This window comes from Podarcis melisellensis (assembly GCF_964234715.1).
Source record: "Podarcis melisellensis genome assembly, chromosome: 13".
Lineage (NCBI taxonomy): Eukaryota > Metazoa > Chordata > Lepidosauria > Squamata > Lacertidae > Podarcis > Podarcis melisellensis.
In genome coordinates, this window is record NC_138545.1 from 24,803,714 (window position 1) to 24,818,837 (window position 15,124).

General features: G+C 42.0%; 1 protein-coding gene across 1 annotated transcript; it reads left to right on the forward strand.

The window, feature by feature from the left end:
• Positions 1-5,988: 5,988 nt before the first annotated feature.
• LOC309354787 (vomeronasal type-2 receptor 26-like) lies at positions 5,989-13,766 on the forward strand (the record flags this gene model as incomplete). The annotated part of the gene is made up of 5 exons (XM_081885058.1): positions 5,989-6,150; positions 7,071-7,907; positions 9,350-9,571; positions 11,494-11,626; positions 12,871-13,766. The coding sequence occupies 5 exons, from the start codon at positions 5,989-5,991 to the stop codon at positions 13,764-13,766; spliced, it is 2,250 nt and encodes a 749-aa protein (XP_081741184.1).
• Between the last annotated feature and the right edge of the window lie 1,358 nt (positions 13,767-15,124).

The window sequence follows — 15,124 nt, forward strand, 5'->3', positions numbered from 1 at the left end:
GCATACATTTGCTTCAAATAGTCAGAGATGGCCTCATGTATAATATTGGCAGACTACCTTTGTGTGAGGTGGGACGCGGGTGGCGCTGTGGGTAAAACCTCAGTGCCTAGGACTTGCCGATCGTATGGTCGGCAGTTCGAATCCCCGTGGCGGGGTGAGCTCCCGTCATTCGGTCCCAGCTCCTGCCCACCTAGCAGTTCAAAAGCACTCTTAAGTGCAAGTAGATAAATAGGTACCACTTTATAGCGGGAAGGTAAACGGCGTTTCCATGTGCTGTGCTGGTGCTGGCTTGCCAGCTGCAGCTTCATCATGCTGGCCACGTGACCCGGAAGTGTCTTCGGACGGCGCCGGCTCAAGGCCTCTAGAGCGAGATGAGCATGCAACCCTAGAGTCGGACACGACTGGCCCGTACGGGCAGGGGTACCTTAACCTTTACCTTACCTTTGTGTGATGCCATTGGTCCAATGAATGGTTCAATGACAACTTTAATTATTAAGAAATAGTGCCTGAGTTTGATTTATTCATCATACCTCACATCTTCTTGCTTCGTGTGTCATGTCCATTAAGATTATAAACTTGAAGACTACAACCATTTCACTACTGATTTTTGTAAAGTGCTCTGCAATCCATTTTGGCTAAACAGTGAGGTAAAAGTGATTTTTAATACATATAAAAATCCATTTGAATCAGAAGAATTTGTTTGTATCCATTGATTGTATCCACTGATTGGACTTAAGCCTCACAACCAGGAATCTTTACTATCCTTTGCAGCGGTACAGAGGACTGAAGCTGGTATCTTTTGCTTGCAAGCTTGGTATCATCTTTTAATCTATAAACCCATTTCCATAAAATTTTCTGGGAAGTGAACCCAGATGTCCAACACCAAAGCTGATCATGTTACTGCAAGACCAACAAGCTAGACATGTTTACTGAATTCTTGGCTGCAGTACAAAAAATGTTGATTTCTGGAATGATATCTGCAACTCCTCATGGGTGCAACCTATGGGGATTGGGCCAATAACCCATCTAGTCCAGCAACACCAAATGCTTGTGGGAAGCACACATACAGGAACTGAGTGCAACAGCATTATCCCCAATTACAACATCAAGCTACTGCCTTGAGAAACATATAAATGGTGGTAAATCATAGCCCTTAAAGTTAGAAGCCATTCATAGCCATATATTTGAATTTGTCTATTCCTCTTTTAAAGCTATGCAAGTTGGTGGCTATCAAGATACGAACAAAAAGTGTGAGGGAGACAACTAGAAATGTAAAAAGATTAAAATAATTAAGAAGATAGGCCATCAAGAAAAGTTAAACGGTGTTTCAAAGCCTCTGTGCCTTATAACAGGCTGTTTACACTCAACTGCTTTGCTTACATTTCCATGACTTCTGTTAACATTGCATGGACCATAATCCAATAAGCAATTGGACCCACTTATATAAAATATCTAGGCAGTGAACAATATATACATGTACACAATTGCAATGCTTTGCATGAGAGCAGAGGAAATGCATTAATGATTCTAGCATTTCTGTTCCAAGCATGAGCTGACCAGTTACTGGAATAGGGAATCTCTGGTCTTTTGGACTACATCTCTCATAATCCCTGACCATTGCCTATAGTGGCTGAGCAAGGCCAGGCCAAGACATTTCGGCACCTGAGGAATACCACAACATGGTGTTCCCTCTCTGACAAGAAGGAAGGGGTGAAGATCTACATCAGGAACAATGGAGGAATAAAGCTCTGTTCTCCCTTTGGATCCTGATGCCTGAGGCAGTTCCATGATAGAAACTTTATTGCATTAGCAACAATAGCAACAATAAAACATTACAATATACACAGAAAAAATGAAAATTAGTATAAAAACACAGTTTAGGGTCCTGAATCAACAGTCAGATAGTGGCCCTTATTCTGATTGCCCCTGCTAAGAACCTAGCAACCTTTGCTGTTATCTGCTCCTTTTGGTCTGACAGTAGAAAGGACACTGTGGCAGTGGTTGTGCACCCTGGGATGGTCAGTACGAGTGGGGTGGTCAGTACAAGTGGGGTGATTCGTTCCTCAGGTCTTTGTAGAGAGTGCAAGACAGGAGGATGTGTGCCGCTGTTTTGGTGCTACCGTCTCCACAGGAGCAAAGGCGTTTCTCATGCGGGATCTTTTGGAATCGGCCCTAAAGTAAAGCAGATGGCAAAAGGTTCAGTCTTGTGAGTGTGAAAGCACGTCTGTATTTGGGGATAGCTAGTTTGTGCAGGTATGGAGCCAGAGAATCAAAATGGGAAGATGGAAAATGATCATACCATGAGCATACCATCTTTTAGACATTGCACCGAGGGCCTTTTAGACATTGCACCAAGGGCCTTCTGGTGGTTCCCTCACTGTGAGAAGCCAAGTTACAGGGAACCAGGCAGAGGGCCTTCTCGGTAGTGGCGCCCTCCCTGTGGAACGCCCTCCCACCAGATGTCAAAGAGAACAACAACTACCAGACTTTTAGAAGACATCTGAAGGCAGCCCTGTTTAGGGAAGCTTTTAATGTTTGATGTATCACAGTATTTTAATCTTTTGGAAGCCGCCCAGAGTGGCTGGGGAAGCCCAGCCAGATGGGCAGGGTATAAATAATAAATTATTATTATTATTATTATTATTATTATTATTATTATTATTATTATTATTGACAAATTAGACTGTTTGCTTTGGTAAGGCCCATAGTGAGTAGGTGTTGTGTGGATAGGCCACAAGAGTGGAGTTTTTGGTAGACAGTTTTAAGCCAGGCACTTTTGTGGTAGCCTTGAAGTACTAGGGATAGTAGTGTATGGGATCTGTTCTCCCTATTGATCCTAATGACTGAGGCAGTTGCCTCCCCTTGTTTGATAGGTTGGCTGGCCCTGTGGCTGGGGTTGATAGAATTTGGGGTTCCATAACATATGTAAGGGCCACAGGTTCCTTATCACTGCTCTATGGCTTCATTCCAAATCTTGTCTATTCTGGATGATTTTCCCTGCTCTTGATTCAATAGGGAAACAGATATGAGACACCACCCAGTAAACAAGTTTTCTTCAGCTATTCTGCTGCCCATGAGCAGAATGCCTTGGGGATGCAGCTGTGAACCTTGCAATTATCTCAAATTATGGTTATCTGCTTTCTTGCCCAAAGCAACATGGATTTTCAATGACTACTTGCAGAATCAAGATGAAAATACATATACTGTAAAATATGCTTGTTCCTTTCAGAGCTCTTGAGGACAGACTGTGAACATGAAAGGCAGCTGAAAGTTTTAGAGAAAGTATCACTGTTGACCAACAGTGTCAGGAGACAACTGATATTAGGATTTTGCTCAAGGGGGGAAAAAGGATTCTCGGTTATGTTTGCAATGCTGTTTTTGTTGCTGTGGCTACTGATTTTGCGGTTGGTGTTTCACCCTCTGACTGAGTGCAGGACGCACCCAATTATTTGCAGGAGGAGTGATCCCTTCCAGATCCCACATGAGTATTATCATCCAGGTGACATTATCATTGGTGGTATTTCTTCACAGTTTTTCATATTTTTTGGCACCATAGAATTCAATCAACACCCCAATACAATGCTTATTCAGGATCCTGTGTAAGGAACTTCCTGTCTCTCATAAAATACTAACATACAGTTTATACTACTCCCATTGATATGAAGTGGGGAAAAAATATCAGTTCAGGTGCCATGTTCCCTTATGAAACATCTTCCCAGGGGCTGTATTACAGTGATGGGTAGGGCCAAAGGGCACTGAGTCCATGGACTTTGCCAGAGCTAAAATTGGGTGGAACAGTAGAAATTATTCTTGGCTCTGTAGAGTAGGCTACCTTCCAGTCATGCAAATGTCAAGATATTTCTACACACCCACTCTTCACACACATCCATCCATGTTCATACAGCAAAAAATACAACATCCAGAGTCCAAGGACACATCCCATGAAGGCAAAAGCAGAGGGTGATATCTAGGGAAGCCATATACACTTGTCAAAAAGGCGTTTTCAGAGTGGTATGACCAGTGTAGAAACACTGGGCACAGCACTTCAGGGCACACCAAAATAATACTGTAGAATGGAATATGAGTGGAGACAGCTGGAGGGGAGAGGAATTTCAGCATTGTATAGTGTGCTGCTGAAATTTGAGAGCCAAAGTCTTCCACAGCTTGTCAGGTCTATCAATTTCTGCTGCCCAACAGTTATTTAAGGTTTACATAATATCCATTGAATTTTATCTTCAGTTATTCTCTATCTTTTGTAATGCATTCATCATCTTTCTGCTTTCCCCTGCCAATCACTGTAGTTTCTTCTTTATCCCATTTTTGCCTGTAGCCGGGGTGGCAAATAATGCAGCATTATTGTACTTTTGTGGTACAATCTCAATTTCTGGTATTTTTCATAAGTCCTTCCTTTGATTACCCCTTTCACTATGAATTGCATTCTCTATTTTAAAATGAACACATTGTGATTTAATTATAAATATCCACAGCTGGTGAGAGAGTATTTAGAATCTTGATTTCATGACTGAATGTTTTCGGCAGTGCTTTGAGAAGGTGCTGGTCAGGATGATGAAATTTATAACGTAACTATTTATCTATATTGTAGCCTGGCAAATTATGGGCAGTCCTGGAATTCAATATTCCACTGAGGCACAATGGGGTCTATTGTGTGCACAATGTAAATGTGAGTTACATTTTAATTAAGCAGCATCATGGTTCCCTGATTTCCTATAAAGTAATTTCATTTTTTCACAAACAAAATTACACAACTTTTCATTATGCAGGGCAGATTTTATTGAAGCACACACTAGCTGATGTTCTTTGCTGCCCCTAGAACCCACACTGTTCAAACATGTTTTCAATTTATATTCCTCTTAATGGTAAGTTTTCTGGTTAATTTTTTCTTAGTAAGAAAAATAAGTTGAAATAATCGTTGCAGCAATGGTTCATAGTTTAAAGTAGATTTTGAGAGAGCATGACACCCATTCATAGATTATTTCAACAGCAGATATAACAATATTGGTTGAATGCAGAATCAATTGAAGTTTGTTTGGATACAAAATTCTCCCTTGCTTGCTTTATTATCAACAGAGCTCCAGAAATATGAATAGTATAAAATGTTTAAGAACAGTATCAACCCATCTCCCTCTCTCTTTTCAAATTCAAAAAGTTTGCTTAAATTAATAAGAAGGCAAGCAGCTCACAGACATAAAAGAGCCATCCTCTTAAAGCGATCCCATCTATTTTTGTTTCAGTTATTTGTAGTTTGAGATCATATACACATTGCTTTGGAAGATACATATGGCAGTACTGATGAAAAGGATGTCAGACCCAAAAACAGATGTCTTTACAACAGTTACAGATAGGTAGCCGTGTTGGTCTGCCACAGTCAAAACAAAAAAAATTCCTTCCAGTAGCACCTTAAAGGCCAACTAAGTTAGTTCTTGGTATGAGCTTTCGTGTGCATGCACACTTCTTCAGATACACTGAAACAGAAGTTTCCAGACCCTTCTATATAGTGAGAAGGTGGGGAGGGGTATTACTCAGAATGGTGGTGGGAATGGGTGATGGGCAGATAGCTGTGATGAGCCTGTTGACGACTCTTAACAACTGCAATAGGTATTACAGGAAAAAGCAAGGGGTGAGCAGGTGAAAAGTGGCTTTGTCTCACTATATAGAAGGGTCTGGAAACTTCTGTTTCAGTGTATCTGAAGAAGTGTGCATGCACACGAAAGCTCATACCAAGAACTAACTTAGTTGGTCTTTAAGGTGCTACTGGAAGGAATTTTTTTTGTTTTGCAAGAACAGTTATTCATGAGGTCTAAAATATTGATTTAATGTGGTATATATTTTTATTGCAGTGTAGTGACAAAAAACTTCCAGCATGTACTGTCCTTGGTATTTGCACTGAAGGAGATCAATGAGAATCTCAGGATCTTACCAAATGTTTCATTGGGATTTCACATCTATGACAGCTACTTCAATGCCAAGATGACGTATCAGACTACTCTGAATCTTCTCTTTAGCCTGAAAGAGATTGTCCCTAACTATAAGTGTGACACACAGAAGAATCTGATAGCTGCCATTGGGGGACTTGACTCTGAAGTCTCTCAATACATGGCCACATTCTTAAATGCGTACAAGATTCCTCAGGTAGGATATGCATGTAAGACACTGCAGTTTTACAGATATGCTGCCCCTTGTCCATATAATGGGGGGAAATCTGCCGTATTCAATGGAGTAGAAAGTCTCAAGGGACTTCCTCTAAAATGGAGGGTGACAGTGAGAATTCATGGAGCCCAGTGTTGGGTTGGTACTTAACTTTCTAAGGGCTAGACCCATCCCAGAAACCTCTGTGTTCAGCACAACATGCTGCCTGCCCACCCTGAGTACTGTGGGATTAGTCAGTCACTGTCTAACATTTATGGGTACTCCTTATTTGGCTCCTGAGTCTCTCCCCCCTTTATCTTTCTTTTTTGCTAATTCCACATTGCCTTGCAATTGGAATATTTGGAGCTGAGTGTTTATAATTTGGCTAAATGGCTTCTGATCTCACAATTGGCATTACATGTGGGCAGGATGAAAGTAAGCCTAGCTAAGCATACTGAGCTACTCCTCGGCAAGGCAATTTTTATCACATTTCTCTGGCTGCTAGCATGGGGAGGTGGTTGGTTTGGTCTGATGCTCTTGAGACCTTAAGTGTTTGCCCAGTGGAATGGCAGATAGCAGGAGTGACATGCACAAATTATGTACCACACACTCACTGGTAATCACAGGACCATATCACTCAATTTAATTATGATGAACACCAAGCCAGGACACTCTTTCCTAGGTTGGGTGAAAGAGAATATTTCTCTTTCTTTCCCCATAAGTTCCCACATGTCGTTTCTTTGACAGTTTATGGTACTGCTGCATACCCTCAAACTAATGAATTATAATCTTTCACCACAGTTATGCCTCTTGAGCCTTCATTCTGAGGTTAACAGCAGAAAAATAGAGTTAAAATATGTCCACACTATATCTGAAAGCACACAATCACTAATATACTTTTATCTGTGTATACTGTTTCTCAGGTCTCTTATTATTTATTTGGTTCTTCTCTGGATGCTAAAATCCAATACCCTTTCATATACCGAGTGGTCCCCAATGAAGAAAATCAGTACACTGGAATTATCCAACTACTTTTGCATTTCCAGTGGACGTGGGCTGGGATTATCACACTGGCTGATGATAAAGGAGAGGATTTTGTGCAGATCTTGATGCCAAAGCTTTCCCATAATGGCATCTGCTTGGCTTTCACAGACAGAATGCCACCATTGACAGATGTCTCTGAATTACTCGATGGCTACCAAGAGGCATGGGAGACGACCAGCCTTGACAAAGACAGGAAAGCAAAGGCAGTTATTGTATATGCAGAAACATTGTCTATGGTGGGTTTAATATTCTTGCTGTACCAAGTAGAAAGTGAAGATATGTCTGGGGCATCTCTAGGCAGAGTGTGGATTATGACCGCTGCATGGGACTTCCCAGCATTACAGTATCAAAGGGACTGGAATATAACACTCTTCCAAGGAGCTTTGTCCTTTGCAGTGCACTCTACTGAGGTCTGGGAATTTTACAATTTCCTTCACATCTTTAAACCATGCAGTGGGGACAATTTCATAAGAGACTTCTGGGAACAAGCATTTCACTGTGTATTGTTAGATTCCCCTGGAGAGAACGATGGGGCCTGCACTGGGAAGGAAAGGTTGGAGAGCCTTGCTACACCAGTTTTTGAAATGAGCATGACCCCCCAAAGCTACAGTGTATACAATGCTGCCTATGTCATAGCACATGCTTTGCATGCCATGTACTCACTGAACTCCAAGCACAGAGCTGTGACAATACTTCCAAATGTGCGGCCGTGGCAGGTACTAACTCGTTGCCAAGGCAACTCTACAGATATGATTAGAAAATGCAGAATACTATTATGTTCAACTAATCTGACAACTGACAAAATGCCTTATAGGGTTGTACCCAACTAAGTTCAACTCAGAAAAGATCCATTGAAATAAGTGGACTTAAGTTAGTCCTATTAATTTCCATGGATCAACTCTGTGTTGGATAAACATTGGATACAACCCATAATATTGCAAGTGAAATTTCTCAGTTTCTTTTTTCATGAAATACATATAGCACAGGATACATTCCCCTTCTTCTCAGGCAGTTGGGATAGTAAGTCCTGACTAAAGGCAATCAAGGGAAGAGAATGAGATTTTTGTGTTCTATAAATAATGCAGGAGCAGGAGGGAGGGAAAGCACAATTAAATACTTGCCTCTGGAATTTATGGATTGCCAACATCAAGCATTATGTCTGTACCAGATCCATATGAGTGAAAACGGGCAAGAGAGATTGTTTGAAAATGAACAAATAAACATTTATTCTGAAATATTAGAGAAGTGAGAAATCTCCTTTCTGCTAGTAGCTTGCCAAAAAATAAATTAAAAAAAAGGAAGGAAGGAAGGAAGGAAGGAAGGAAGGAAGGAAGGAAGGAAGGGAACATGTCTTCATCCTCAATGCTATAGAATAGCACACATGCTTGAAAAAATGCAATGTCTCAAATTGACAACAGATTTGAATATGGAGGAAATGAGTGATTAGAGTTACACACATAAACTGAGTGCTCAAATTTATTTATTTATTTAGTCCATTTTTATCTTGCCTTTCTTCCCTCATGGAACAAATGGAAACTTTCATTACATAGGTTTACACTCCAACTAAACCCAGGCCTGATTAACTTCAGCAATGTTGCTGCATCTTGGGCCCTTAGACCATGGCCTTGGTAACCTTGGTAACCAGATGGTTTTTAGGACCCAGTTCATTTAGCAGCTTGTATTGTTTGGGCCAAGATTATCTCAATGGCCCCCTACTACCTATTAATTCAGATCATCATTGTAACTACCCTCCATACCCTCCCCCAATCTGAAATGCAGTGGGAGGATAAACAAAGTAGGGCCTTCTAAGTTGTCTTGGTGAAGTCCTTTTTGATGTGGACCTGTTGCTGATGAGTTTTAGAGTACAACTTTTACACATAATTTAAGAAAACTGCAAATTAGTTATAGTCATTGATAACTCTCTTATTTTATTGCTACTGTTCTGGATTTATTTCTTTTTTACGGTTTTTATTGTGTAATTATGTCTTAAGTAGTCTTCTTTATTTCACTGTTCAGTTGCCTTGTAGGTCCTGGTGAGACAGGTTATCAATATTCTATATTCTATGGATAATAAAGAAAGTTGGATGCAGAACAAAAATATTTATATTGTTTCCCATTCTATAACTTTTTAAAGCTGCTTTTACCTCTTTGATTGTAGCTCCATCCTTTCTTGAGGAGAATCTCTTTCAACAACAGTGCTGGGGACCAAGTGTCATTGGATGAGAAAGGTGAATTAGAAAGTGGATTTGATGTTATAAACTGGGTAACTTTCCAAAATAGATCTTTCTCAAGGGTGAAAGTAGGAAGGCTGGATCCATGGGCAGGCAGAGGGCTGACCGTTCATGATGAGATGATCACATGGCATAGCATGTTTAACCAGGTAGAGTCTGAATTTTAGTTCTAAGTACAAAATATTAATGTTGAGTACAATATTCACTACTCATCCAGTTATCACACATCTCATTGTACTTTCATACATCCATTTTTTTAAAAAAAATATCTGAGCATAAGCAAATATACTGTAAGCAAAAAAGAAAACAACCCCCTTGTTTTTTTAAAACCCTCATTTTGCTGAATGTTTCTTTTTCATGAAATGAAAGAATAAATTCAGTGAGACAAAACTATGTATTTCACTAGCAGTATGCATTCCATTATTGTTCCACAAAGAGATCTAGAGATGCATCAAAGAAAGCAGGTATTGCGAAACTTATGTGAAATAGAGACCATAAATGGATAGGCTATGTCTTTTATTGAGTTCAAAGTCAACTTCCAGGCTCATTCATCGTGTACATCCATAAACTCGCCATCCACCCAATCACTCCACACAGTCACCAAACTGCTATAACAAATCACCCCTTCTGCTCTACCAAAAATGTACTGTAACACCAGAAAACGAAGCTGTTCACTAACAGAACTGTATAAGGTATCAAAACAAATTGCCACCCATCATACAGATGTACTGTCCCCAAAATCAATCTGGCTTTCAACTACAGTGGTGCCCCGCAAGACGAATGCCTCACAAGACGAAAAACCCGCAAGACGAAAGGGTTTTTCGGTTTTTGCGTCGCTTCGCTAGACGATTTTCCCTATGGGCTTGCTTCGCAAGACGAAAGCCCGTAGGGAAATATCCGGGGACCTCTTTTAAATGCTGGCGGTGGGGAGCAAAGCCTTTCCCCCCCCTCCGGACTTCAGAAGAGGTCCAGGAAGGCCGGCGGGGGCGAAAGGTTTTGCTCCCCACCGCCAGCATTTTAAAAGCGGTCCGGGATAGCAGGGAAGCGCTTCCCACTATCCCGGACGGCTTTTGAAGGCAGGCGGGGGAAGCAAAGACTTTTGCCCCCCGCCCGCCTTCGGAAGAGGTCCAGGACCTCTTCTGAAGGCTGGCGGGGGGCAAAAGTCTTTGTCCCCCCTGCCTGCCTTCCCGGGGGCTTTTAAATCGCCCTGGGACTGTCCCGGGGCAATTTAAAAGCCCCCGACGGCTTTTGAAGGCAGGCGGGTTGGAGCAAAGACTTTTGCCCCCCGCCCGCCTTCGGAAGAGGTCCAGGAAGGCCGGCGGGGGCGAAAGGCTTTGCTCCCCACCGCCAGCATTTTAAAAGCGGTCCGGGGTAGCAGGGAAGCGCTTCCCGCTATCCCGGACCGCTTTTGAAGGCAGGCGGGGGGGGGGAGCAAAGACTTTTGCCCCCGCCCACCTTCAGAAGAGGTCCTGGACCTCTTCCAAAGGCGGGCGGGGGGCAAAAGTCTTTGTCCCCCCCTGCCTGCCTTCCCGGGGGCTTTTAAATCGCCCCGGGACTGTCTTAAATCGCCCCGGGGCTGCCTTCGCTGCCGCCCGCCAGCATTTTAAAAAACCTCGGGCCAGCGGAGAAGTCCTCTGCTGTCCTGGGTTTTTTTTAAAATGCTGGGGGTGGGAAGAAAAGCCCTTGTCCGCCCCCCCCAGCCTTCAGAAGAGGTTGGGGGACAGACTGTCCCCGGACCTGGTCTGAAGGCGGTTTCCATAGGAACGCATTAATTGATTTTCAATGCATTCCTATGGGAAACCGTGCTTCGCAAGACGAAAAACTCGCAAGACGAAAGAACTTGCGGAATGAATTAATTTTGTCTTGCGAGGCACCACTGTAGTTGTACAGAACTAAGGCAAAAAGCATTTCTAACAAAAGTGAATTTTGGGACTAATTGTTATAGCTCCCAGAAAGGATCAACATGTACTGCATACAAAATTATCTCTCTGATGGAATTGTGTTCTGTGTGAATCATTCATTGAGATAAGCATGCACTAAGTATGTTTTCCTCCTTTCTGTTTATGGACAGAAGGCCCCCTCTTCAGTGTGTAATGACAAGTGCCATCCAGGCTATGTTAGCAAAAAGAAGGAAGGAGAGCCATTCTGTTGCTACGATTGTGACCCATGTCCAGAAGGGAGGATTTCTAATAAAAAAGGTAGGTGTCTACAATATTGTAGCAGTGGTTCCCATGCTGTGGGCAGTAGACCCCTTGCTTGAATCAAGCGTCCAGTATCTGTTCCCATATCCAGAACTATTTATGGTGGCTTTCATGTGGCCCATTTGCCAAAAAGCAAGGCAGCCTCCTCTGGCTTTCTGCCTGGGCTGGGGTGGACTAACTGTGCTTCAACTTGAATTTGCATCCCATAACTCCTGAGAGGAGGCCTCCTCCAGTACTGAGTCACTAAAGGGCACCCACAGCTGCTCATTCTGTATTGTGGTAGCTGAGAAGCCAACTTGTGAGCCACCTCAGAGCTTCCACTGACCATGCCCACTGATTCTGGGGAGGAGGTGGAGGGTTCCCAGTGGCAGCAGGAGCACAAGAGTGCTCCTCCTGAAGGCTCGCTCAGAAGGCTATCCAGGCAAACATCCAAGAAGTTCACCCAGATGGCTGTCCAGGCAAACACTCAAGAAGTGCCTTTGTAAGCAACAAGCCTGGGGAAAGCCTGCTAGAGTGTCAGTTCCCTTCATACACAGTTATGTCCACTGTCACTCTCTTGCACCCTCTACTGATACGAAATTGTGATCAGCATTTTCACTTCCCACTCTGTGTCGTCTCCACCATTGCCCAGGTAGGGGAAACCTCAGCAAGCATCAACAGCTTCCCCCTCCAGCAGAGGACCTCTGCATTTGATGGTTGCTTGACAAACAAGAGCCTGACAGGATAGGGACAATTTACACGGGTGAAATTTTCAAAGCTTGAAAAATTTTACCTGTGGGTGGGTGTGAACTGATAGCCCACAGTGGTAATGTCTTCTACATATGTTGATAGAAAATGAAGCCCCATTTCATTTCAATAAGAAAAGGCTCTGATTCTGGATCAGGCCCAATGCTCAGATGCTGTTTTAAAATCACCTCTGGCCGTGAGGCAAATGGGGTCCATGAAAAAAAAAATCTGGTTAAAAAGGAGTCCTCCTATTCATAAAGACTGGGAACTACTAAATTGGAGCATTCTTTTCTTATTCTCATCTCTTGTATCACTTATGTCAAGACTAGAAAATTCATAATGTAGGAATTTTATTTTTTGTACTTTAAGGAAAGGAATCTTAGAGGCCTATAAACTCAAATTGTAATGAGCTAGGTGATTCTGAATGTTCCTTTGCCAGGATTACTGAGTGTCCAAAGAGGCCATTTTGTACATTTCCTTTTTGAGGTGTTGTTATATCTTTTTTATTCTTTCTGAAATAGACAAATGTATAAAATGCCCAGAAGATGAGTATCCAAATGGAGACCAAGATGGATGTCTACCAAAGAGTTTAAACTTTCTGTCTTATGATGAAATGTTGAGTATCACTTTAGCTTTTATGACATTTGCATTTTCTGTGACCACAGCTTTCATGCTAAAAATATTCATTAAATACCAGAAAACTCCCATTGTCAAAGCCAACAATCGTGGCCTCACGTTTACTCTGCTCATCGCCCTCTTGCTTTGCTTCCTCTGCTCTTTGCTGTTCTTTGGAAGGCCTCAGACAGTGACCTGCCTCCTAAGGCAAACAGCTTTTGGCATCGTCTTCACTGTGGCTGTTTCTGCTGTGTTAGCAAAAACCATCACTGTGATTTTGGCATTCATGGCCACACGACCAGGATCCAGGATGAGGAACTGGGTGGGGAAAAGACTGGCAACTTCTATTGTTTTCTCCTGTTCCCTCATTCAAGGAGCTCTTTGTACTGTGTGGCTCCTTACTGCTCCTCCATTCCCAAATTTGGACATGAATACTTTGGCTAAAGAGATCGTGGTTGAATGTAATGAAGGGTCTGTCCCTATGTTTTATTCTGTTCTTGGGTACCTTGGATTCCTGGCTCTTGTCAGCTTTGTTGTGGCTTTTCTTGCTAGGGCATTGCCCAGTACTTTTAATGAAGCCAAGTTCATCACTTTCAGCATGTTGGTGTTTTGCAGTGTGTGGGTCTCTTTTGTGCCAACTTACCTGAGCACAAAGGGAAAATACATGGTGGCTGTGGAGATCTTCTCCATCTTAGCCTCTAGTGCTGGATTGTTGGGCTGTATCTTTGCTCCTAAATGCTATATAATTTTACTGAAGCCTGAGCTGAACAGCAAGGAGCACTTAACAAGGAGAAATAAGTAGCAGTTAGAAACTTGGGTGTGGTTGTCCAGTGCACTTTTCTTTTAAATATGAGCTGCTTAATAGAAATAAGGTAGCCTAAGTCACATGTCTTTATTTGTCAGGAAGCCTAAGTGTTTGGACATGGGTTTCATGCACAAAAACATGTTTTGCATCATGCAAGTTTTTTGTTTTAGTGTCTACAAAATGACTTAAAGATTCTTGCCTTAAAGACAGACAGTTTAGAACTGCTGCCAAAATGGATCTGCTCTCTTGTCAAATGTGAGAACAGTATGTAACAGAGTATAATTTATTGAGAGGTAATAATGTAGAATTTTATTGTTATGTTATTCATTCATTCTTAAATCTATTATTATTATACTTATATCCCATCTTTTTTCCAAGGAGCTGAAGGTGGCATATATTCCACTCTTCATTTTATTTTCACAACCACCCTGTGAGGTAGGTTAGGCAGTGACACTGTGACAGGACCAAAGTGACACTGGAATGGTGATGAGGGGATGAGTGAGGACTGAAGTTCTGATCTTGCACAACCCATTTGAACACTCCAGCCACTACAACACAAGTGGCTAACTATTAAATTATATAATATCCTGTCACTATATTTCAGCCTAACTATATTTGTGTTGGTTATTGCCTTAGTCTGCTTACTGTAAAGATGATATTGTGTGGTTGTCACTTCCACTGGCAAATGTGTGATTGGTTCTTTATTTGTATTTTTAAAATAAATAAATAAATAAATAAATAGTAAATAGGATTGAAACCGCCTACTTAATGATAGGCCACAATTAATTCAGAATGCAGCTGGATTATTTTATATGCATCCAGTTTACTTTAGATATATAAATACTAAACCTGGATGAAGTATCCTTGGATGAAGGAATTGAGGGGCTGCTCATGAGATTTGTAGATGACACCAAACTGGGATGGGTAGCTACAACCCCTGAAGATACAATTAGGTTTCAAGACAACCTTAACAGGTAGGAGAACTGGGCCATAATTGACAAAATGAAATTCAGTAGGGAGAAATGAAAAATTCAGTGCACTTAGGGAGGAACAGTCAGATCCACAAATATAGGATTGAGGATACCTGGCTTGACAGATGTATATGTGTAAGTTTCTAGGAGTCTCATTGACTACAAATTTAACATGTGATGCAGCAGCAAAAATTCTAGGCAACCTCAACAGAAGTATAGTGTCCAGTCCGAGGGAAGCAATAGCACCACTCTATTCTGTTTTGATCAGCAGGCCCCATCTCCTCAATGGCAGGGATGGGGAACCTGTAGCCCTCCAAATATTACTGGATGGAAGCACCCATCATACTTTACCATTGGCCATACTGGTTGGGGATAATAGGAATG